The sequence below is a fragment of the Cercospora beticola genome, chromosome 4 (genome assembly GCF_033473495.1).
Source record: "Cercospora beticola chromosome 4, complete sequence".
NCBI classification, from domain to species: Eukaryota; Fungi; Ascomycota; class Dothideomycetes; order Mycosphaerellales; family Mycosphaerellaceae; genus Cercospora; species Cercospora beticola.
This window is the reverse complement of record NC_088938.1, coordinates 3,991,144-4,012,361: the sequence shown is the minus strand read 5'-3', so window position 1 is coordinate 4,012,361 and position 21,218 is coordinate 3,991,144. Positions and strand designations below refer to the sequence as shown.

The following is a 21,218-nucleotide window of genomic DNA, read 5'->3' as shown; positions in this document are numbered from 1 at the left end:
CCTGCGTTGAGGATGTCCTCCGATTCCGCGCCCAAGAACAACGAAGAGGATGGCACGCTCGTGCTGGAAGCACATGGACAGAATGGCGGAAGCAGCGATATGGAGACTCCGCGCTCCGAGGCTCCTCCCCCCGCTGTCAACGTCACCACACCGCGAACGACGGAAGCGACGACGATGCACGCGACCAATGGAGTGGCCGTGAACGATTACTTCACCCCGCAGCCCACCGCCGCACCCGACCAGAGACCGCGAAGCCCACGAGCACCCAACAGCCCGCATGCCTCGACGGCTGTCAGCACTAGCTCCACCGACGCCACCGCTCCAGGCTACGTCCAAGGTCTCGGATCACTGTCGCTGCCGCAGCCCCAGCTATCTCCCCGCCCGACGCCTCAGCAAAAGGCGTCCAGTTTGAGCATCGAGAGCACCGACAGTGCGGCAACGGTCAAGCCAGCTCGTCCAGTCTTGAAGTCTCTGGGCCCCACGTATCCCGATCAGACCTTCGCCGCCCTACACAATCAATATCACGGGACCTATTACACCCCATCTCACCTGCGGGGAAGGGGTCCAGGACTGTACTCGCCCGTGGCCAACTTTGCAACGGCAATAGCATCGCATCACCAGAGCACGTCCCGGTCGGCGACCAACTCACCCCTCGTGACTCCCAACTTCGGCCTGTTCAGTAATGCTGGTCCGCCGTCGGCGCCCGCCTTCCATTCCGACTCCTCGTCGGCAACGTATCCGAGTCCGTTTCTGCATCATACGCAGAGGCATGTTCCGAAAGAAACGCATGTCGCAGACGTTGATGTGGACCCCATCTCGGGTCGCAAGCTCATCAATCATTACGAGATTATGGACGAGCTCGGCAGAGGGACACATGGCAAAGTCAAACTTGGTCGCGACCTGCATTCTAACGGAACCTACGTGGCAATCAAGATTGTGGAGCGCTTTTCCAAGAGACGAAAGCTGGGCCGCCTTGGTACTACCGAGGACAAGGTCAAGAAAGAGGTCGCCATCTTGAAAAAGGCCCGCCATCCCAACGTGGTAGCCTTGCTCGAAGTCATTGATGACCCAACCCGCAAGAAAGTGTACATTGTGCTCGAATGGGTCGAGAAGGGCGAGATCAATTGGAGGAAAAAGGCACCGAAAGAGATCGCAATGGTGGAGGCGCGACGGTATGAGAGAGAAAGCCGTGAAGCGAAGACCGGAAAGCACGATGAAGTCCTAGCAGCGCAGGACCGAGCCGTCCTGGAGGAGGCCAAGAAACGTCTCGATAAACAGAGGAGACGACAGCTGCGAACGTTCCGACGTATGCGGCGAGGAGCAGACGAGGCCCCGGAGGCTTGGAGCATTGAGCTGGCTGGCGATGAGATGAGCGAGGAGTCCGAAGAGGATCGATTATCGCGCATCTCGTCCATCACGGGCGAGATGAGCGCACCGCTCGCGCAACAAGCGTCACAACAGCCGAAACAGTGGCTAGACACTGGTGCAGGTAGGCGCATTTCATGCACTCCCTCGCCCTTGATGCCCACCCTCGACACCACCGTCGCACGTCCGACTCGGTTCTTGATACTGACACCGGAACCAGAAACCATGTCACCTGTGAGCGAAGCGCAGCCACCTTCACGTAATGTGGAGTTCGACTTGAGCGGCTTGGAGGGCACCATGTACGGGCCGTACGACCCAATCTCTGGTCCATCCTCTCGAGATGCCAGTCTGCCAAATAGTCTACGAGGCTCGCAACATGGCAGCGTAGAAGGATTGTCGGACTTGGCTCACGAGGTCCTGGACTCCGATCTTGATACCGAGCTGGAGTACGTTCCGATCATGACGATTGACCAGATCCGCTGCGCTTTTAGGGACACCGTACTCGGACTCTTGTACTTGCATTATCAGGGCATCATCCATCGCGATATCAAGCCACCCAATCTTCTCGCCTCTCACGACAACCGCGTGAAGATCTCTGATTTTGGTGTCTCATACCTTGGCCGACCTGTGCACAATGGCGAGGGCGAGGATGTCAGCGAGGCAGAGGCCACAGACCTGGACGACGAAGCGAAAGAGCTAGCCAAGACTGTAGGCACGCCTGCATTCTACGCGCCTGAGCTCTGCTCAACCGACCCTTTGGATGAGCCGCTGCCCGTGACCAAAGCCATCGACATCTGGGCTCTGGGTATCACGCTGTTCTGTATGCTCTTCGCTCGTACTCCTTTTGTCGATAGTGAGTACGTTGTGATGAGAAGCATTGCAGAGGAGGAAGTGTATATTCCGGCCCAGCGACTTCTCCCAGTGGATAGCAAGCCCAAGTCTCGGCCATCATCGCACGGAAGGGGCTACTCGCCTCAATGGAATCGCAAACGCGACGAGCTAGAATTCGTCTATGAGGATCTGGGCGAGGACCTGCTAGATTTGTTACACAGGCTGCTCATCAAGGATCCACGCAAGCGCATCACGCTGGATGAAATTCGCTACCATCCTTGGGTGATTGCGGACATCCACAACAAACCCAGATGGTTCGAGGAGTCTGACCCTGCACACCAACTGGGACACAGGAAGATCGAGATCACGAACGAAGAACTCAAGACGGCCGTCGTGCCTCTCAACTTGTTGGATCGCGCCAAATCGGCGGTGACGAAGATTGGAACAACAATTGCGGACACCATTACAGGAAGGACAAGAGCGCGTGGCCAATCGAATGCTGGCTCGCCAGTGCCCTCTGCACACTCATCTAGTAGTACCATCAGCCAGGACGCTCGGCGGCAAAGTCTTCGTGGCCATGAAGACCTTCTCTCGGCCTTGAAGGCATCGCAACACGGCGAGCATCCACTGTCTAAGAGTGTGGCTGCCAGCCCGGAGCAACAGAAGCACGATAAGATCATTCCACGGCTGAATGGTAGCAGTGACGCGAGCAATCGCCTCACTCGGACGACTTCTCGTCCAAGTCCGCCGCACCGTGCCATGACTGTAGCATCTGCTGCAGATTCCATGCGCACGGTGACGGAGTCCAGCTATCGCAGAGGAATCAAAGAAGAATCGCGACCGCCTTCGCCTGGTCTACCTGGAACGCCAACCGCACTCGCGACACCTGGCGGCAGTCACTTGGGCGGCCTTCTCGGAGGCACTGCGCGCATCATAGAGCGTGTCCGTGCGAAAAGTAGACAGAGGTCATTGAACCGGCGAGGCATCTCCAGTGAGCGTGGCTCTGATCGAGGGTCGGTGCAAGGCTCCGACCCGCACGCCGAAGCAAGTGTGGCTGTGAGTGGTGCTACAGCATCAGGTCACGTACAGCAGCCCGAATCTCTTCGCGGCGAATCCACCCCTCAATCAAGCGCACACAACAGCCCCGCATCTTCGCGCCCTCAGTCAGTGACTTCGGACCACCAACACTTGCAGCCAGGAACTGGAATACTGTCTCGCTTGAGCTCTAGTAGTTCTATCGCCTCGGCTGGACGGCTTGAGGCCTATCGTAATATCTCACGGCCTGCATCGGGCAATCGGCAAGCGATCGAGTCTACGCCAGAAGAGTGGCAACGTGCACATCAGGAACACATTAGGAAGCGAATCAACGAGCACAATGAGCAACAACAAGCCGACAGGTCGGATATCACTGCACCGGGCAGGAGAAGCTCACCAAGCCCTTTCGATGGCAGGACATGTCCAACAAGTCCAGATGACCACAATCGAACACGACAAAACTCCCAAGTGCCATCACTTACCGAATTATCCACGCCTGCAACACCTGATGAATCCGCAAGTCCTCATGGAGCTACCAGTCAGCTGCCTCCCGCTCTTATGTCCAGCTCTTCTGATCTTGGCTCGGCAGTCTCGATGTCGATTAGTAATCCATCGATTCCTTCGGTCTTGTCTGAAGCTTCATCTGTCGAGCCCGGAGAGCCAGACGTCGATACAGACCGGAAGGAGTCGTCAGATGATACTCTGAATCCCAACCAGCAAGATATACCCAACGGAGATCGCTACGATGAAGGCTATACTCCAGATGAGGAGGCGACTACCACCAGTGACGGCGAGGATGAATTTGACTCAGACTCTGATAGTGACGGAGGCCTTGTCATGTCTCGTCGGAAGTCGCCCGCAAAGGCTCTGCCGATTCAGAAGGAACGACGTGGCACTGGCCATTCTCATCGCTCGAGGAAGTCCTCCCGAAGTGGTTCTAATAACACCATGAAGAAGGTCAAAACGCGCGACAGCAGTGACGAGCAAAGTCGACGATCGCTCGACATTAAAGAGGAGTGATGCTCGAATCAGCAGCATCTCTCAATTACAACCTTTTAACTACATGACCTTTCGATCACGACTTTATGACATGAAGGCTGGCCGAGCATATGTCAAGAATGAAAAAACATATGACGGCACACATACCAAAACAAACGACCTTCCCATCGAGAGTCACTGCACTCATACTCTGCTCTACTTCGCTTCTTGTTTATGGTTGCGATACCCCCTTGGAAGCATTTTGGCATTTTGGAATGAGCGTTAACGCACACAGCATACTTTTCGGATGCATCGTCCGGAGGCAGAGAGCAGAACATGTATCTTGCATAGGCTCGCATTCTACTGCTTTCGTGTGCTTCTGAATTTTGGAGTTCTGAGCGTTTGTCTTTGCTGCTGCTGCATACTGATAGAAGTATTGAGAGGGAAGAGGCAAGGGGGAAGGGCTCGAGGCTGGGAATTGGCATGACTGGACAATTTCCGCCGAACTTTTCAAGAGCTGCATATTTCTGCATTTTGGGGAGAAGAGAAAATGAAAATCCCGTGGAGGACGGGCAAAAAATCTGGGAGGTTCGCCATTGTATGTGTACGGAAGGAAGATGGATACCCGATCGATACCCACCACGCTCTTCTCAACTCAAATCTTTCATCTACGATTCTCATGTGGCAACAAAGTATATTACGATTGAGATTGTGGACGCTCTCGAGCGATGGTCAAGCGCACCAATGTATGAAATTGACGGATTGTATAGCATACGGACGGGTCGCGCCTGGTTTTGCGGAATGATTTCGGAGTCCAACTCATCTGCATGGGTACTTGAGCTTGACTGTGTATGAAATGTTGCTGCTGTGTATAGAAGACCAGGAGAAAGCGCCGTTTCTGGAGAAGAGGCGAAGACTTTGAGTTCGACGTCGATAATGATCCGAAGTTTCATCCTCTCCTGCTTTCTTCCTACACGCGGGATGTAGTTGACTTTTGGCATCGTGCGCAGAGAACGGACTTGCAGCATTTTTTTGGGGTGGCTGTTGTGTATGTATAAATATCAATGAGAGTTTATGGTGAGAATTACATCTTCCATTCAACGTGTCTTATTCTGTCGGATTTGTGATTATTCACTTGGAAGCCCATTAGCGAAATGGTGCAAATTGCCGAAACGTCGAGTATGCGTGAGGACGAACACCTTAGAACCACGGCGCTGTGGGATCGATCTCAAAGCTCTTGAAATTTGGCGCTCTCTCTCTTTCTTTCTCTATGTACAGTTCAATCCATGCCTACACGCCACTTAAGTTCCTTCCCTTACACACAAATCATCGCTTGCGATGGAAACATGTTGCAAACTCAGCTGACTTCACGAGTCTCAGCCCACGCCAAAAGCACAGGACGCGTAATTTCCTCATTCGAGTTTCTACTGCTGCTGCTGCATCTCCTGAAGAGTCGCCGGATTCTGCAAGCCTAACCTCCTCCTCGCGGAAAGATAATACTCATAAATTCTCAACTTCAGTACAACCTTCGTATACTCCAGAAGTCCGAATGATAAAGTGAAAAAATTCTTTGGCCAGAATACACTTCCCGAAATACTCTCTTTCTGTTCTTCCCACACGCATCGCGCAGCATATCGGGCAAGAATCATGAACGAACGCATAGGTCCTTGCGTTGTATGAAGATTCTCATCGAGGCTCCGGGTCAAGTCATTGGTTTTCAAAATGAGAAGGATGACCCTCGGCACACGACCTAGAAGTCCCACGATTTTCTCAACCAGGTCCTGGCCCATTTGCTCGGACAGACTACGTTTTTCTTCATCGTTGCGATGTTGTGCTGCGACGCCTCGCTCTACGACGCCGTAGTCGCGTCCTGTGACGGCCGAGGCGAAGATGGGGAAGTCTTCATCACCTATCCCGGCGATTTCGTAGGCGTATTTTCGCATCCGAGGGATGTCGGTGTCGAGCACGGCGAGCCACATGTGTGCGTAGGCTTTGCGGAGATGGTCTGGAATATCTCGGTAGAGGCCGTGGTCATATAGGATTACATCGAAGTTTCGAGGTTTGCGTTTGTTGGGATTGAGGCGAATGGCCATGTTACCACCGTGAGGGTCACAGTGTAAGGGAGCGTTCTTGCCGAAGATCATTTCGTTGAAGATGTTGGCTAAAGCGGCGGAGACTTCGTCGCGGCTAATTCCGTTGGCATCGAGGAATTCGAGATCATCGGGTCGATGGCCTGTGATATACTCCATGACTAGGATCCTTCGTTCTGCAGAGTATACTTCTGGTATGATCAAAGGCGTCCCTTTGATCTTTGAGAAGTAATCTTTCATCTTCTTGGCGTTCTTTCCTTCTTGTCGGAAATCTAGCTCTTGCGGTAACGATACTTCCATTTCGTCGCTGAGCCATGTCAGGTCGTAGTTTGGGAACCAATATCGTAATGTCCGGAAAGTGTTGGTAGTCAACCACATATCCAGTGCTGCCCATTCGTCAAGTCCGGGGTGCTGCACCTTGACCGCTACCTTCTCCCCGTTCTCCTTCAGCCGCGCTATGTGTACCTGTGCCAGTGACGCTGCTCCTATGGGCTCGGCCGCAAACTCTGAGAAGTAGTCTTCTAGTCTCTTGCCCGTGTCATGGTATACCATCTCTTCAATGCTGCCGTAACTCGATACCGGACATTTGTCCTGCAGGGGTATGAAGGTATCACACCACTCGCTGGGTAGCAAATAATTCAGCGACGTGAGATGCTGTCCGAGCTTGATGAATATCGATCCATTCTGCTCCATCGCCCGCAGTGTCCGCAGTGCACACCTCTTGTGGCATGCCGCAATGTCCTTTTGAAACTCTGGATTGTCCCAGTCCTCACGCTTCAATATCTTCCGGTAGTCCTGAATGTTGAGAAACAGGCAAACCGCTACTCTCCCGGTTCTTTGCGCTCCGATGTACACGTGCCGTGCTTGTTCACTGAAGGCCAATGCCGCACACCCCGTCAAAAATATAATTGTTGCAGCGATGGCTACTCGACGCCTCTCCCTTGGGTCCTGGATGCGGTCCTGTATTCGGTCGCGCCATGCTCGTTTGCCAGCCTGTGAAGCTTCAGATTGGGTGGAAGAGAATCGTACGCCTCTCGATCGCGTGATCTCTTGCCGTATACTCGACACGATTTGTCGTTGGGGTCGAGATCGGGAGAGGAGACATTGCCGACATGTCCAGCTCGTGGGCTGCCGAGAAAGCGTCTGGACCGCCGATCGCAGCGGCGATGCTATGGACCTCATCGCTCCATTCGGCTGAGCAGGAATATGCCTGTGGCCCGGCAATGGCACGCTGCGCAGGATTTTCTGGTGTTCCTCGTGTCAACGACAAAAGGATTGGGAAGTTTGGGGCTGACCGATGACGCTCGAGCATCGGAAGTCGTGCGCCGATGAGCCGAGTGGCCGAACAACCACACCTCTGACTCTCCGCTGCTCGCGAGAGCCTCCTCTGCGGTCATCGCTCTGAGACCTGAGTCGCTACGAACCATCCGCCTTTCCACGCGACGCACGCATCGGACTCCAACAAGCCACTTTCTGCTAACCTCCTTGTGCCTAGCCTTTTTGAGCTTTGCACGCCAGGCACAATCGGTTACATGCAGCCCTCGCGTGTCGCTGGAAACATCATCATGGGCGATCGTTGGAGGCCGAGGCTGAGGTCGTGTCGTCGAAGGAGTCAAAGTCGACATCATCGGGAGAAATGTCCCTCAGTCTCTCCTGAGAAGCCTTGAGCCGATCTGTCTTCGAGAGTCGTCTCCGCTCTGCTCTGCTTCGAGCTTGATCACAGACTGCGACTGCCTGCCAAGCCCATTGGCATTACCACCACAACCAGAGCCAGAGCCAGAGCTGCGATGCCGTTGCAATGACCACGGCGAATGTCAGACAACGTGACCCGCTATGCAACCAGCATTTGTGCTCTCGCGGAGCGGCGGTGTGCTGTACGGCTGTCCGCGCCGGCAGACCCTGAATTGCAGCCCTTCAGCCTATCGTACTTCGCTGCTTGCTGACGTGGACAGAGTGGGAGAATAGTGTCTCTGGTCGCAATGCGGTTAGGTCTCAATGGAGCGATTGTCTCATTGATCAGTATGTGTGGAGGCCTTGACACGTCCCACTGAACAGTATAATCTGTCAAGACGAGCCGCAATGTTGTCGATGACACCAGAACACATACTCACTTCGATTCTACGTAGATCTAGCAACTCGCGACTCGCTGGCTTCACAGCCATGAGTTGCGAAACAATTCTGGAACATCGTACCTGGCAGCCTACCTCCTAGTGCCTCGCCGCGCAGCTCGATAGGGTCCTCCATTGCTTTTTCGCTGACATCTTGGTGCTATTCATGATACTTTCTCATTCGCCGATAACGAACAAGGCGGAACCTGGCGCGGGATGGGCCACCTAGCGGGTGCTTGTCCTATCGACCCTGGACGTCGATCACTTTGTTACCAGTCGTGGAACATCCTTTGGGTCGCAGCCATTCCATCATGGCTCGGCACTTGGCTGTGGTCTTAAAGAGTGTGCTTCCTGCACCTATCCGAGTAGAGTTTCTGGCATTCTCACTTTTGCATACGCCTAGAAGTTAAAGATCTTGATTTACTCGATCTAAGAAACAGCCAAGCACTCCGGAGACCGGGAAATTGCAATCCCAAGGGCACAAAAGACGTCGTCCTCCCGCTCCGCCACAACTCTCGATTAGATAAAGGATCAAAAAGCACTTCTTCAAGCAACACTCGACTGTCAAGCATACATCATGTCTATGCACGAAAGACACCTCGCAACGCAAGAGGTCCTCGACGCCAAAACGTTTGAACAAGCCCTGAACGACTTCCGACCTCACGCTGCCGAGCGCAACGACAGCTTCCAGACAAAGGAGAACACCCGAAGGAACTCCATGCAACACGGCGCCAACCTACCTCCCTCCCATATTCATTCTCCACTACTGCTCGTAGACGTTCCTCTCGAGCCTTGTCAACGCTGTTCAGGAGAAGGGAACGTGAACAAGCCCTGTGGTTTCTGCAAAGCAACAGGCAAAGCATCAAAGACTATATCTTGCGTCGACTGTCATGCAGAGAAGAACGGTTGCGGAAACATGAACTGTAAGCCCCCTGCAGTTACCATCTCGGATTGCAATATGCTAACTTCGATGACAAGGCGACACATGTCTCGGCGTTGGCCGTATAGTGCAAGAGCGCAGTTGTATGAGCTGCGAAGGCAGTGGAAGTGCCCTCAAGCTGACCTGCGGCGACTGCGGAGGTAGTGGAAGCTCCTCTCCAACCAGCAGTAGGAGTAGCTCTGAAGTCAGCTGTCACGCAATCCCGGAGTGACGATCACGCTCGGAATCCACCCCATATCACGGCGTTACGATTTCTCATTGTTGAGCGGATTCAGCGTGTTCGGAGTGATGTTTTTCACTGCTGGCGTTTGTTGCAACATAGTATACCCTGCCGGCCTCGTTGCCAGAAACAAAAACACGAAGGAGGATCTGGGAAGAGTGATTTGATCACAACTTCTCTCACGACACCAGAAGACCCAACAACAGAATAGTTCTACAACAAATGACAGAAATGAACCAGCACCTTCTCTGACCTATCTTGCAATCGATTTCACTTTGCCATCATTTGTCATCGATCCCATCGAAGAATTTCCACAGCATCAGAGCACACGCAAGCCAAGAAACCTCATGCATCCTCGTCACACACTCGGTCGTTGCTCACCCTCATCGGGTGCTTGGCATTCGCCATGACCGTACATGCTCGGACCTCAATCCAACCTTCTGACATGCAATAATGATCGAAACAAGACCTTATCAGCCTCACCGCGCCGCAAAACCTCCGCAACAACCGCAGCATATGCGCTGTCCAATCCCACTTTCAAGGCTTCACTTTTGCGTCAGAGAAAGTGGCTTTGATGCCCGCCAAGCGGGTGCTGTGCTGTTCTATATCTTGGCAAGACACAGAACGTGAAGTCTGGTATAAGGAATGATGCCGGTAAGGATTTAAAAGTTTAGAAGGAAGCTTTTGTGGCTGCCTTCTGCAATGATCGCAATTGGCAATCGCTGTTGCTGGGAAGGGGAAGTTGGAAGAGAGTGCATGTGGCTTGGTGGTCGATATGCAACAAGATCCTGCGGAGAACATCGGGCGGAGAATGGTCTGTCTCAGACAATCCGGTTTCGGCCGCACCGGATTGTGGGGATATCAAATGGGCTCGACGGAGCTGGCACTGGTGACAGGAAGTGGGTATCATTGTCTTTTCTCATTTTGGAGGCATTTGAGCCACGTCGGGAAGTCTTTCGTTAATGCATGTTCTTCGTAGTCTCGTCTTCCTCCCTCCAAACTCCAACGCTAATCTTATCGATCAAACTTCCCTAAAAGCAGTAGAGGAAGTAGCACCACGGACGGTGGAGGAGAACCTTGCCACATCTCTCCCTGTTCAGTGCATCAGTAGGCCGTGAGGTAAAGTATGCCCAACAGTCGAGATGGAACTCACATGTCGAAGCCTTGGGAGCGGACCTTCTTCACAAATTCGCGATAGTTCGGACACTCCGAGGCGTGTAGGCACACGCAGGCGTTACCAGTGCACTGAGTGCAACGCCAAAATTTGTAAGAGCCGTAGACAACGTATGCAATGACTGCAAAGTAGAAGGCGAAGATCAGGAGCAGGAGCAAATCCTTTGGTTCACCCTGGAAGCCCCAAGCCAAGTACTAAGGAGCCGGGTTGTCCTTGACGACCTGACGGATACGCTTCTCGTACGCAGCACGATCCTTCTTGAACAGGTTGTACGCATCTGCCTGAGCTGGCGAGTCAGGATTGACTTCGTCGAGCAGCATTTGAATGCCAAGAAGGATCTCCTTGATTGTAATGGCGGGCTTCCAGCCTTCTTCTTCGTTCAGGATCGACAAGCAGACGGTGCCGGAGGGGTAGACGTTGGGGTGGAAGAGCGGCGGTACGAACTTGCACTTCGGTGGCTTGGTGGGATACTCTGTTCGTGCACGTGTCAGCTTCCGTGTGTCGAGATGCTCTTGGTCTAGCATTCGAGCCGGTGGTGGCTTGATGTGCCGATACTGCTCGCACGCGGCCTCGTTGTACATACCATCGGGAAAGAGCATCTCGAGCTTGAACAAACCACCCTCCCAGATCGTCTTGTCCTTGCCGGGTATCGCACAGTCCCATCTCTTGAGGTCGAGGGCTGGGCCGTTCTTCATCGGGCGGGCGACGAAGCCGAAGGGGTGATCTCTGCGCCATTGCTTGCTGCCACCTGTTAGTAGCTGCGGCGAGATAGAACTGGCTCGGGTCATCCTACCGCTCTTCTTGCAGACGCGCGATGGTGAGCGACATGATTGTGGTGTGTGCGTCTGTGCTTGTTCGTGGTTGTTTCGGGCGAGAAAGGTGGGAAGCTGCAGCGTGAAGTTTGTCGGGTATCCTCGAGGATCGGAGGGCAACACAGCTTCTTATGTACTCCGCGCGACCAAGGCAACAGCGCGCCTCGCGACCGCACACGCCAAAGTGAAGCACAGAAGTGAAGTTGGCAGGTGGTAGCACAGAACGCGACTTCACTTTCACGAAGACGCCGCACAGGCGCTTTCCGGCGAGAACCATGCACGCCAAGGGCAAGCGCGATTCAAGCAAGGAAGGTGGGGCCAAACCTTACCGAGGCAGGCATGTGCAATTCACGATCTTGTTGTGATTTCGGAACCAACACAGACACGAAATAGTCATCTATACCACTTGAGAAGACTCATTCAGCAGCATTAGCCAACAAGCAGTGTTGTTGTCGAGCGACAGCGTCAGCGAAACGGTTCTGGCGACACGAGGGGACCCCGCTGTACGACTTCACATCACGAGTCACGACGCACCATGGCCGAGAAACAACCAGTACCACCGGCGGCGACAGCACCTGATCCAGACGAGGATGACTTGGACGACCTGGACGATGTGCTTGACAGCTTCCAAAATGCGAAGGTCTCCGAGCCCGCGAAGGCCGCTCCAGCAACAGCACCAGCCGCCTCTACATCCACGCCAGCACCCTCAGGGCCAGGCCGACCACCTGTAGTCAGTCACGATGCAGGCTCCGAGGCAGACTTTGCAGCACAGCTGGAAGCTGGCATGAAAGGTCTCATAGGAGAGCTGGACTCGAATCCTGAAATGCAGGCCGAATTTGAGAAGATGATGCAGGAGCTCATAGCAGCCGGAGCCGCAGGGTCAGATGCACAAGCTGGAGAGCATCTACGAGAGGCCGCGAAAGTAGTCTCGCCCGAACAAAGCAAAGCGAAGCCAGCAACAGCAGGAGCAGGGGCAGGAGCATCTTCATCAGCTGCGCCCAAGAGAGCCGGTGGCAAGCAGGACAACTTCCAAGACAGCATTCGCAAAACGATGGAGCGAATGCAGGCTTCCGACAGCACAGCTAAACAATCCACATCGCAAAATATGTCTGAAGAAGACCTGCTGGCGCAAATGATGCGTGAGTTGACAGAGGGCGGGGAAGGAGGCGAAGAAGGGTTCAACAGCATGCTCATGAACATGATGGCACATTTGACGAATAAGGAAATTCTTTACGATCCAATGAAAGAATTGCATGATAAGTATCCGGAGTACTTGGAGAAGAACAAGGACAAGATTTCAAAGGAGGATTTGACGAGGTATCAAACACAGCAGACGCTCGTCAAGGAGATTGTGGAGAGGTTTGAGAGGAAGGAGTATAGCGATAACAACGAGGACGACCGAGAGTATATCGTGGAGCGGATGCAGAAGGTACGTACCTCCTCGGTCCTCGAAGTGCATCGCACGGCCATGAATACACGACTAATTTTTGATCACAGATGCAAGCGGAGGGCTCGCCACCTACAGATCTCGTTGGAGACATGTCTGCCGCGCAAGAAGCCTTGGGAGATCTGGAAGGCGGGTGTCCCACCCAATAACCATTCTTCTTATTGGCATTCGTGATACCCTTCCATCAAACAAATCTGTACTTGGACCTAGCCGCCATCTTTGCAGCATTCTGTACACAGTTCCCAGTCGATCATGATTCGCCACCAACGCCTCGCTAAAAGTATTCAAAGCCATACAGAGAGCATTCCGTGCTCATGACATGTCCATCTCGTCTTCTCCGCCATCATGTTGCTGCTGTTGCATATCCGGCATCGCCTGTGACGACAACATCGCACTCCCCGTGACATTGTGTCCCATGCCTTCTTGGTTCTGCTGGCTTAACAACATCTCCTCAAACAGCTCGTCGTAATCCGCATCGTCCGACCACAAGCTCGTCTCGTCTCCACCGCCATCCTCCTCCATCGCATCGTCGTCTCTCGGCATGATCTCCAACAGAGCCTCCAATTCTCTCCCCTCATCCCTCACGAACTCTTCGACCTCATCTTCTTCTCCTATCCCCGAGCTTCCCCACGCCGAAGCACCCATTTGACTCGTGACAGGAAGATCATACTCCTCATCTTCGTATGCCTCCTCTTCCTCTTCAAGAATTCCCTCACCCCAAGCCGCCTTCTCCGCTTCCCTCGCGCGATCAGCTTCCCACGCACGCTGTCGCGATAAGAAATCCAATCGCATGAGATCTTCTCCTCGGGACTCGAAGCGTTTGTCGTCGCGTTGCGCTGAGATTTTGCGAAGGTAATTGTTCCTACGCGCGGTCTGAAGAGTTGAAGAGGACGATGCTTGTTGAAGTGGATTACGTTTGATAGAGCGTTGAGAGAAAGGGAGTTTCGAGGTTGTTGGTGGCGTGGTTATGCTAGCGGAGAAGTTCGTGGGTTGAGGTTTTGAGGCTTCGGAGCGCGGGACGGAAGATAGGAAAGAAGGCGATGAAGGTGCGGCATTGTTCTCGGAATAGCGCGACGCTTTCTTGGACGAGGAGGAGTTGGTGTGCTTCGCGTCGGGTTCGTGAGCGTTCATGTAGTTGCTGTGGCGCGGACGCGTGCCATAGATGTTCGTGCTGAGAGGCGCAAGCGGAGATGAGACTGGCGGCGCGTACGTGTAGTCAGACGGCGACGAGGGCACGAAGGCAAGCATTGTCGTTGTCGTTGTTGATGATCTGGAAGCGTGTTCTGGAGGAGAACGTGTCTCGATTTAGGGAATTGAGGGATCCGATGACATCGCGTGTCGCGGCACGAACGCGTCAGATCGGGGATCTTCGGCCCGCCCGTATCGTGCTTGGCAGTTCACGACTTCAGCAAAGTAGAAACAAAGCCATCGGGCATGCGAGAAGGGTATTTGATTGTCGCGGTTCTCGAATGAAATGGGATACTAGTCTCAGCTGCTTCTCAATTTGTTGGCGTCCCAACTATGGATCGCAAACAGTTCAGCTGAACTAGCAGCTCAGTCGCCTATCATTCTCTGAGAAACCATCTGCAAACAGCAGAATCTCACCCTCTCACAATCCTCCGTCAAGCTCCTGAAGGCATACACACGCAGAAAATGCTTCTCCTGTACAAAGGTCTAATATAATGCGCGTACAACGATTAATCGTCTCTGGGTATCACTTCATTAGCAAGCAGCTTCTTAAGCATCGCCTCGTTTTGTTCTTGTATCTCATCACAATGTCGATCCGCATTCGGACCCGACTCGATCTTTCGCTTTCGAATAGGTTTTGCAGGATTTCCAGCAACGACAGTATATGGCTTGACGTCCTGCAGAGAGACATGATTAGCTGCGCATCGGGATTACTCGTGGTGTTGCCTATGCTTACCCTCGTCACCACCGATCCAGCACCGACGACGGCACCTTTGCCTATCGTCCTAAAAGGTAAAATGATACAGTCCGCGTGAATGACCACATCCTCTTCGACTCTGATGGGACCAGCCTGGAATTCGCCTCGGCTGCCCTTTCTCTGCTGTGCATCTACGCTCGTGGTAAGGCAGTAGAACTTGACATTAGGTCCGACAATCGTTCGGTCGCCAATATAGATTATGCTCGCATCCTGCATTGTGCAGTTCTGTTGGATAAGAACTTCTCTGCCCAGATGAATGTTGTAACCGAATTCACAGTTGAAAGGGGTTTCCACCAACGAGTGCGAGCCAACGCTGCCCTTTGGCCCATGTTCCCATGCTCTCGAATTTCGCATTTCCCAAGCTCGTTCTTTAGGCTCGTAAATTGCGAGGAAGTTTCTCTCTTGCTCGGCGTCCGAGGAGGGGTTGACGGCTTTGCAGGACTCGTTGTATGCCTCGACCGCTTTTCGGCACGAGTTGCGCTCACTGCGTAGAGCAGGGTCGTCGAAATGCGGATAGCGCTCGCCTCGGAGCATTTTGTCTCGTGCTGTCGCGTGGACAGCCGAACTCTGTAAATAAGAAGGCAACCCAGTCCTATGTGACCCACTTCCGGAAGATATCACACTTGCGCGCGAGCTGATTACAGTCGGTGGGTTCGGTGGGTGGGGAGGATAGACGTGCGGATGCTGCGCCTGCCACGGATCAACGTGTGGCGCATGAGGATAGTTGCGGTAGGGCGGTGGCGGAGGTGGTGGTGCAGCGTAACTATTGCCAAAGACAGGCGCAGGCGGTGGAGGCAATGGCTCAGGAGGTGGATAGTGTGACGGAGCAGGGGGCAATTCGCGTCGCTCACTATGCTGCGATGGGTGTCTGTGATGCCAGACTTCGGGATTCAACGGCGGACGAGGGTCGATCGGTACATGCGGTCCAGCGTAGCGTGATGGACTGGGATCGAGGGGTTTAGGCTGGGGCAAAGCGTATCGATCTGCACTCGCTGGTACGGGTTGCGGATGATGCGGACCCTCTCCATAAAGGCCTCGATCGAATCCATATGGTTGACCACTGACCGGCGTATAGATTTCGTGGTGCTTTGATTGAAGAGGCGCTTGAGCATTTCTTCCCGTAAGTGGTTTTAGTCCCCCCGCAGGTTTTGGGCCGTAACCCGCACACGGGAACCCTCCACGCAAACAGTTCTGACAATGGGGTCGGTTTTCGTCACACTTCTTCTTTCTCGAGCGGCATGTATGACACCCGGTCTTAGTTCGGTTACTAAAGTTCCTCTTCCGCTTAGTCTTATCTTCCGAGGCTAGAGGCTGATCCGGGGAGAAAGGATGCGATTGCTGTTGCGCCAGATTCTCTCCTTGCGGAGACTCCCCCTCAGGCCGCGCTTGAGCTTCGGCAGCGAAATGTTGTTGCACTTGAGCTCTCAGTTCAGCTTCCACTTCTGGGCGTGGGGCAGGAGGCGGGGCGCTGACTCCAGCTCGTTCTTCTGGAGTGGGTAATCGCGGTTGTTCAGTAGGGTCTTCAAGCCCCTCATGACCATCGCGGCTGGGACGAGATTCAGACGCTTGCTCGTGTTCGGTGCTGCCGTTGACCATGCGCCGCTTCGGTGACTTTGAGCCTTCTCTGACCACGCGCTCGCCCCTTTGTGAATCACGATGGTCTTCCGCAGGTGAGTCCGCTCGTTTGCGTTTGTTCGCTGAGACGTCTTCAATCGAAGCGCGTGGTGTATCTTCTTGGGCCTGGACCATCGCCGGTGGTTCTGTGGGCCTCCAGCTGTGCGACTGGTACGCGCTTGTGATCGGGTTGTAGTCGCCACCAGCATGGCTTCGGTGCTCCACGGGTGGAAGTGTGATGGGTCTGGGCCCAAGGCCGTCAGGTCGGAACGACGACGATGGATGGGGTTCGCCGTTATTTACGGCAGTGAAACCTTTGGCTGGTGCATTGTCGACCGCTGGTGGCAGCCCATTTGGTCGATGCTCAATCACGGGCGGCCGGTTGAGGATACCGACGTCGTCCCGCATAGCAGTACTTGCCTGCGTGGCCAATGATTACTTGTTCGGGCCGCAACAACTGGAAGCAAGTCATGTAGCATGGAGCAGCGGTGTGGTGATGTGCTTGTGCAGGAAGTGAGTCGACCGTCGTCAGCGCGGGTTCGGGCCTTGCCAATCGAAAAGCACCACCGGTTACGAGACCCAACGCTTGATGGTTCCACGAGGAAGCGCGAATGCGCTTAACATCGGCTAATATGTTCGGGTTGCTGAGGATATGCGCAGCTCAATGCCCACTGCGGAAGATGGAGTGGGTCAATGCAGCGGATGGGATTGAATGCCGGATCTCGTCGAAGAATGCCAAAGATCGGCCCGCGCTTCCTCGCTGCCCAGGCGATCTGTGTTTCCTGCGGGCAGTCCGTGTGATGCAAGGAGCGGGCGCTGGATATGTTGTGGTGGACAGAAACAGACGAAAAGATGAGGAGAAAGTGGGCGGGCAGAGATGGTGCGTGTTCCGCTTGCGCGCAGGGCGGCTAGGTCTAGCGTGCTCCCAGCGCCTAGTTTGAGTTCACGAAGAGGGCCGTCGCGCATGTCGAGTTCCACCCGCGCGCCGTCCTGGCTGCCAGTGGCAGGCCACGGGCGGCGCTGCTGGCGCGAGTGGCGCCTCTTTCGTGACGGCCGCGTGCATGCGCTCTCTGATTCCTCCGAGCCGCCCGTCGGCCGCGCAGCTGCAGTGCCCTCGACATCCAACACCTCGCGAACCAGCGTGGAGCATACACGCTCGAGGCACAGCACACCCATCCCCGGGCGGCCTGCTTTCGGCCAGCATAGCGGCGCTAGCGCGGGTTATCAGATGTGGTGGGCGAGCAACCAGGATGAGAAGGGGTGCCACGCGCTTATCAGGCCTGTCCTGTGCCACGTTGGTAACGGCGGTGCCGCATTCCCCCATCGCTACACCCGCACGGTCAAACAGGTCTAATGTCAACGACGTTCTGCTGCTGCTGAGAGCTCTGTCTGGCGTCTCTGCAGCTGTGTGTCGTTGCAGGCGCCACGCCAACGAATGATAATGGCGTGCATGGGTGACCTGCCGAGCTCGCGCGCCTAGCACGTCGAGCACCCCGGTCGAGCTCTGAATTCAATTCTACAAAATTGCGTAAAAGAGTGGGGAGGCGGCCCTGTCATGCGTGTTCCGCGACGGCACGGCTTCGCGGAGCTGTGCCTTATTTCACCCTCTATGCAGTCACCTGCGGCGCGAACACCGACAGCGTGGATGGCCATCGTATCGTGCAGCAGTTGTATGCTGTCTTGACTCGCTGGTACTTGCGCAGGACAACATCTCGCAGCGATGAGGAACAGGAGAACAGCGACTTTGAGCAGCGGATGGCCTGATCGCGATGCACCCTGTGACGGAGTGCTTCAACGCAACCAGTCACGTTGCCAGAAAGATCGAAAAGACACCATTCAGCCGCACCGTCAGTCTCGTTTCCAGACTGTCGGAAAGCACTTCGCCCGATCAAGCCGACGATGCCCAATCTGAGCCATGAGCAGCAGAGGGGCGTGAATAAATGTCGAAGCTATAAGGTGTGGCTTGAAGAAGGGTGTCTTCGTATCTGATAGACGAACAATTCGCGATTGCGGATCGAAAATTGCCGATGAAGGGCTCTTGATCTGCTATAGAAGGCATGGTATGCATACGCAACTAAGGCCGTGCAAAGGTGGAAGTTGCCGTTGTTGGAGCTACCTTTCCAACGGTAAATTGTGGTGCAGCTGGCTGCAGCAGCGCTGCGGATCTGCACACGTGAGTTCGCCAGTGTGCTGCAATCATGAATTCGGGCAGCTTTGCTTGCCGCGGTGAGATTCTGAACGGTGGCTAGGCGCCTTGACGCGATCGTAGGAGCTTCTGACGATTCAGATAACCATGGCCAAGAAATGTCATCGATGAGCTGTCCATTGAACGAGGCGGACAACACCAGGTTGTCTTGTCCACGTGCATCTGCGTTGGTTCTTCACGGGGAAGAGCACCGGGAGAGAAAAGATTGGGAGCTTCCACCCGCGGCTGCCGCTTCGATGTGCATGGATGGTTGCATTCAGCAACAGACGCACTGCCGCCCAAGCTCAACGTCTCGAGATCAAGGGCTGCGATACAACTGCGACATCTTGCAGCAAGGTCACACCATTTCATGGTCGATATGTGCATGTTAGAACCTTCGATTTGGTAGTGATTTGCATGAATGAACGTAAGGTTGTAGAAAAGACGATTAGCGAGTGGTTCAAAACAGCTTGAGAATGAGAATGTCTTCTAATGCAGTCGGATGAGATGAGAAAGTCGTCGCAGAAAGTGCTTCCTGCTTACATAGAGTGAGTCCTGCTCTGCCAGCCAACCTGCCAACAGCTGCATCGAAGTGCTCTTGTGTGTGCAAAAGTCGTGGAACCCCCGGAGCCCTCCGCAGTGCACCCTCAGCAGCTGCGACACGCAACATCACCATTGGGCGTGCACAATAGACATCACCACTGCGATGCCTCCCAAACCATCATCAATAGCCCTCGCGCTACCACCAAGATTCCTGTGTCCAGCAATATCCCGCCAGTTCATCCGCACCATACGTTCGATAGCACCTCCAAAGAAAGTACACAAATTCAATCATGGCAAGAATCTACCAACGCTCCAAGCAAGTGCCAAAGCCGCTTTCGAGAGGAGAAAACACAACTTCCCGCTTCGCACAGGCGCGATAGCAATCAAGAAGGGCATGACCGGCATATACAATCCTACGACAGCAAAACGCGAAGCCTGCACAGTGCTACAGTTGGATAGATGCCAGGTCATCAGTCACAAACGACGGGAGATACATGGCTACTGGGCTGTCCAGGTTGGCTTTGGAACAAAAGAGGCACGAAACGTGACGCGGCCTGAAAGAGGGCATTTCGCAGCACAAGGAGTACCGATCAAGAAAGAAGTCGCCGAGTTTCGCGTGAAGAACGAGGAAGGCCTACCGAAAGTCGGATCGGTCATTTCAGCCGATTTGTTTCAAGAAGGACAATACATCGACGCACGCGGTGTGACACGCGGTATGGGTTTTGCAGGTGGCATGAAGCGGTGGGGATTCGGCGGTCAGCCTGCCTCGCACGGTACCAGTTTGACGCATCGTGCGATGGGTTCTGCCGGTGCCTCGCAAGGTTCTGGTTCGAGGGTTCTACCCGGAAAGAAGATGGCTGGACGCATGGGAGCGGAAAGACATACGGTTCAAAACCTCAAAGTCATGAAAGTTGACCCGGAGAATGGCATTGTGGTCGTTCACGGCGCGGTTCCTGGCCCTCGAAATTCGATTGTCAAGATTCAGGACGCGATCAAGAAAGACGTAAGTTACCTCTTGCTGCAAGGCTTTCCCCCTGCGAAAGAAATGGAAGTGGAGCGAAATCCTCGCTCGGCCTCGATCCAATGAGGACTGCGAACTGCCACTCTCAGAGATATGCTAAGACTATGCTAATGACTCCCAGTGGCCAGATGTGGACCCCAATGTTGGAATTTCTACTTGGATCAGACAAGGCGAAACTCCGGCACCTCCTCCAATGGAGGCATGAACCAGCACATGGAATTCGCAGCGCAGCAGCAACAGGTTGGACAAAAATAAACCCAACATTGTGGAGCAAATCCCATAGGAAGCGAGCCGGCTTCCAAGCGAATGTGTAGCGAAATCTGCAATGCATGCCACAAGAAATTCAAGCCACGGCCGAAGCGGCCCACCGGTATCGAGCCAGGATCATTTTCACTTGCCGCGCGACAGCCGCGAAGGAAAGCTGTAAACGCGTATGAAATACGACCCGCGCTTAGAGTTTCCCGCGCGCGGACGTCGCGAAACAGTCCGTATTCTCGGGCCACTGCGTGTCGGCGTCCCCGTCTTGTGCGACTTCGGCTATTGCAACACAGATGCTAGAGGCTGAAGAAGGCTGAGCCGAGCCGGTCTGCGTTCTGGAGCGGCCTGTAGGACGAGGCCGTTTGTACGACTGTATCAGTGTTGATGACCACGCGTGGCAGGTGTCGTACAGTTTCGCAAAGATGTAAAGTATATATGCAGACGATGTAACAAATGATGAAGCGGAAAGCTCCTCGGAGAGGTTGTGTGTATTCGTTTCGTACCGGAGTCCAACCTCCCGCTAATTGTCTCCCGTCTTGATCGAGGCACGCATGCTCTACGATTCTGGGCCGCCGCTTTTTGGCCCAAGCAACGTGTGCGGACGGTTTGGTGCATCTTGCTTGTACTTCCCGTCCTACAAAAGCATCGAGTC

General features: G+C 54.2%; 9 protein-coding genes across 9 annotated transcripts; 4 read left to right on the top strand and 5 right to left on the bottom strand.

Moving 5' to 3' along the window:
- Window positions 1-12: 12 nt before the first annotated feature.
- Window positions 13-4,251, top strand: RHO25_007176 (uncharacterized protein; the record flags this gene model as incomplete). Its single annotated transcript, XM_023597945.2, has 2 exons — window positions 13-1,489; window positions 1,586-4,251. The coding sequence occupies 2 exons, from the start codon at window positions 13-15 to the stop codon at window positions 4,249-4,251; spliced, it is 4,143 nt and encodes a 1,380-aa protein (XP_023452281.1).
- A 1,382-nt stretch (window positions 4,252-5,633) lies between these two features.
- RHO25_007175 (uncharacterized protein) lies at window positions 5,634-6,992 on the bottom strand (the record flags this gene model as incomplete). The annotated part of the gene is made up of 1 exon (XM_023597944.2): window positions 5,634-6,992. One exon carries the CDS (start codon window positions 6,990-6,992, stop codon window positions 5,634-5,636), a length of 1,359 nt encoding a protein of 452 aa, XP_023452067.2.
- Window positions 6,993-7,302: 310 nt separating this feature from the next.
- On the bottom strand, window positions 7,303-7,611 carry RHO25_007174 (uncharacterized protein; the record flags this gene model as incomplete). The annotated part of the gene is made up of 1 exon (XM_065602906.1): window positions 7,303-7,611. The coding sequence occupies one exon, from the start codon at window positions 7,609-7,611 to the stop codon at window positions 7,303-7,305; it is 309 nt and encodes a 102-aa protein (XP_065458978.1).
- A 1,373-nt stretch (window positions 7,612-8,984) lies between these two features.
- Window positions 8,985-9,558, top strand: RHO25_007173 (uncharacterized protein; the record flags this gene model as incomplete). Its single annotated transcript, XM_023597943.2, has 2 exons — window positions 8,985-9,330; window positions 9,386-9,558. 2 exons carry the CDS (start codon window positions 8,985-8,987, stop codon window positions 9,556-9,558), a joined length of 519 nt encoding a protein of 172 aa, XP_023452283.1.
- A 1,377-nt stretch (window positions 9,559-10,935) lies between these two features.
- Window positions 10,936-11,569, bottom strand: RHO25_007172 (uncharacterized protein; the record flags this gene model as incomplete). Its single annotated transcript, XM_065602905.1, has 2 exons — window positions 10,936-11,482; window positions 11,535-11,569. The coding sequence occupies 2 exons, from the start codon at window positions 11,567-11,569 to the stop codon at window positions 10,936-10,938; spliced, it is 582 nt and encodes a 193-aa protein (XP_065458977.1).
- A 519-nt stretch (window positions 11,570-12,088) lies between these two features.
- Window positions 12,089-13,149, top strand: RHO25_007171 (uncharacterized protein; the record flags this gene model as incomplete). The annotated part of the gene is made up of 2 exons (XM_023597941.2): window positions 12,089-12,982; window positions 13,051-13,149. The coding sequence occupies 2 exons, from the start codon at window positions 12,089-12,091 to the stop codon at window positions 13,147-13,149; spliced, it is 993 nt and encodes a 330-aa protein (XP_023452951.1).
- Window positions 13,150-13,312: 163 nt separating this feature from the next.
- RHO25_007170 (uncharacterized protein) lies at window positions 13,313-14,248 on the bottom strand (the record flags this gene model as incomplete). Its single annotated transcript, XM_023597940.2, has 1 exon — window positions 13,313-14,248. The coding sequence occupies one exon, from the start codon at window positions 14,246-14,248 to the stop codon at window positions 13,313-13,315; it is 936 nt and encodes a 311-aa protein (XP_023452946.1).
- A 449-nt stretch (window positions 14,249-14,697) lies between these two features.
- RHO25_007169 (uncharacterized protein) lies at window positions 14,698-16,967 on the bottom strand (the record flags this gene model as incomplete). The annotated part of the gene is made up of 2 exons (XM_023597939.2): window positions 14,698-14,865; window positions 14,925-16,967. 2 exons carry the CDS (start codon window positions 16,965-16,967, stop codon window positions 14,698-14,700), a joined length of 2,211 nt encoding a protein of 736 aa, XP_023452947.1.
- Window positions 16,968-19,450: 2,483 nt separating this feature from the next.
- Window positions 19,451-20,513, top strand: RHO25_007168 (mitochondrial 54S ribosomal protein uL3m; the record flags this gene model as incomplete). Its single annotated transcript, XM_023597938.2, has 2 exons — window positions 19,451-20,290; window positions 20,430-20,513. The coding sequence occupies 2 exons, from the start codon at window positions 19,451-19,453 to the stop codon at window positions 20,511-20,513; spliced, it is 924 nt and encodes a 307-aa protein (XP_023452948.1).
- Window positions 20,514-21,218: the final 705 nt, after the last annotated feature.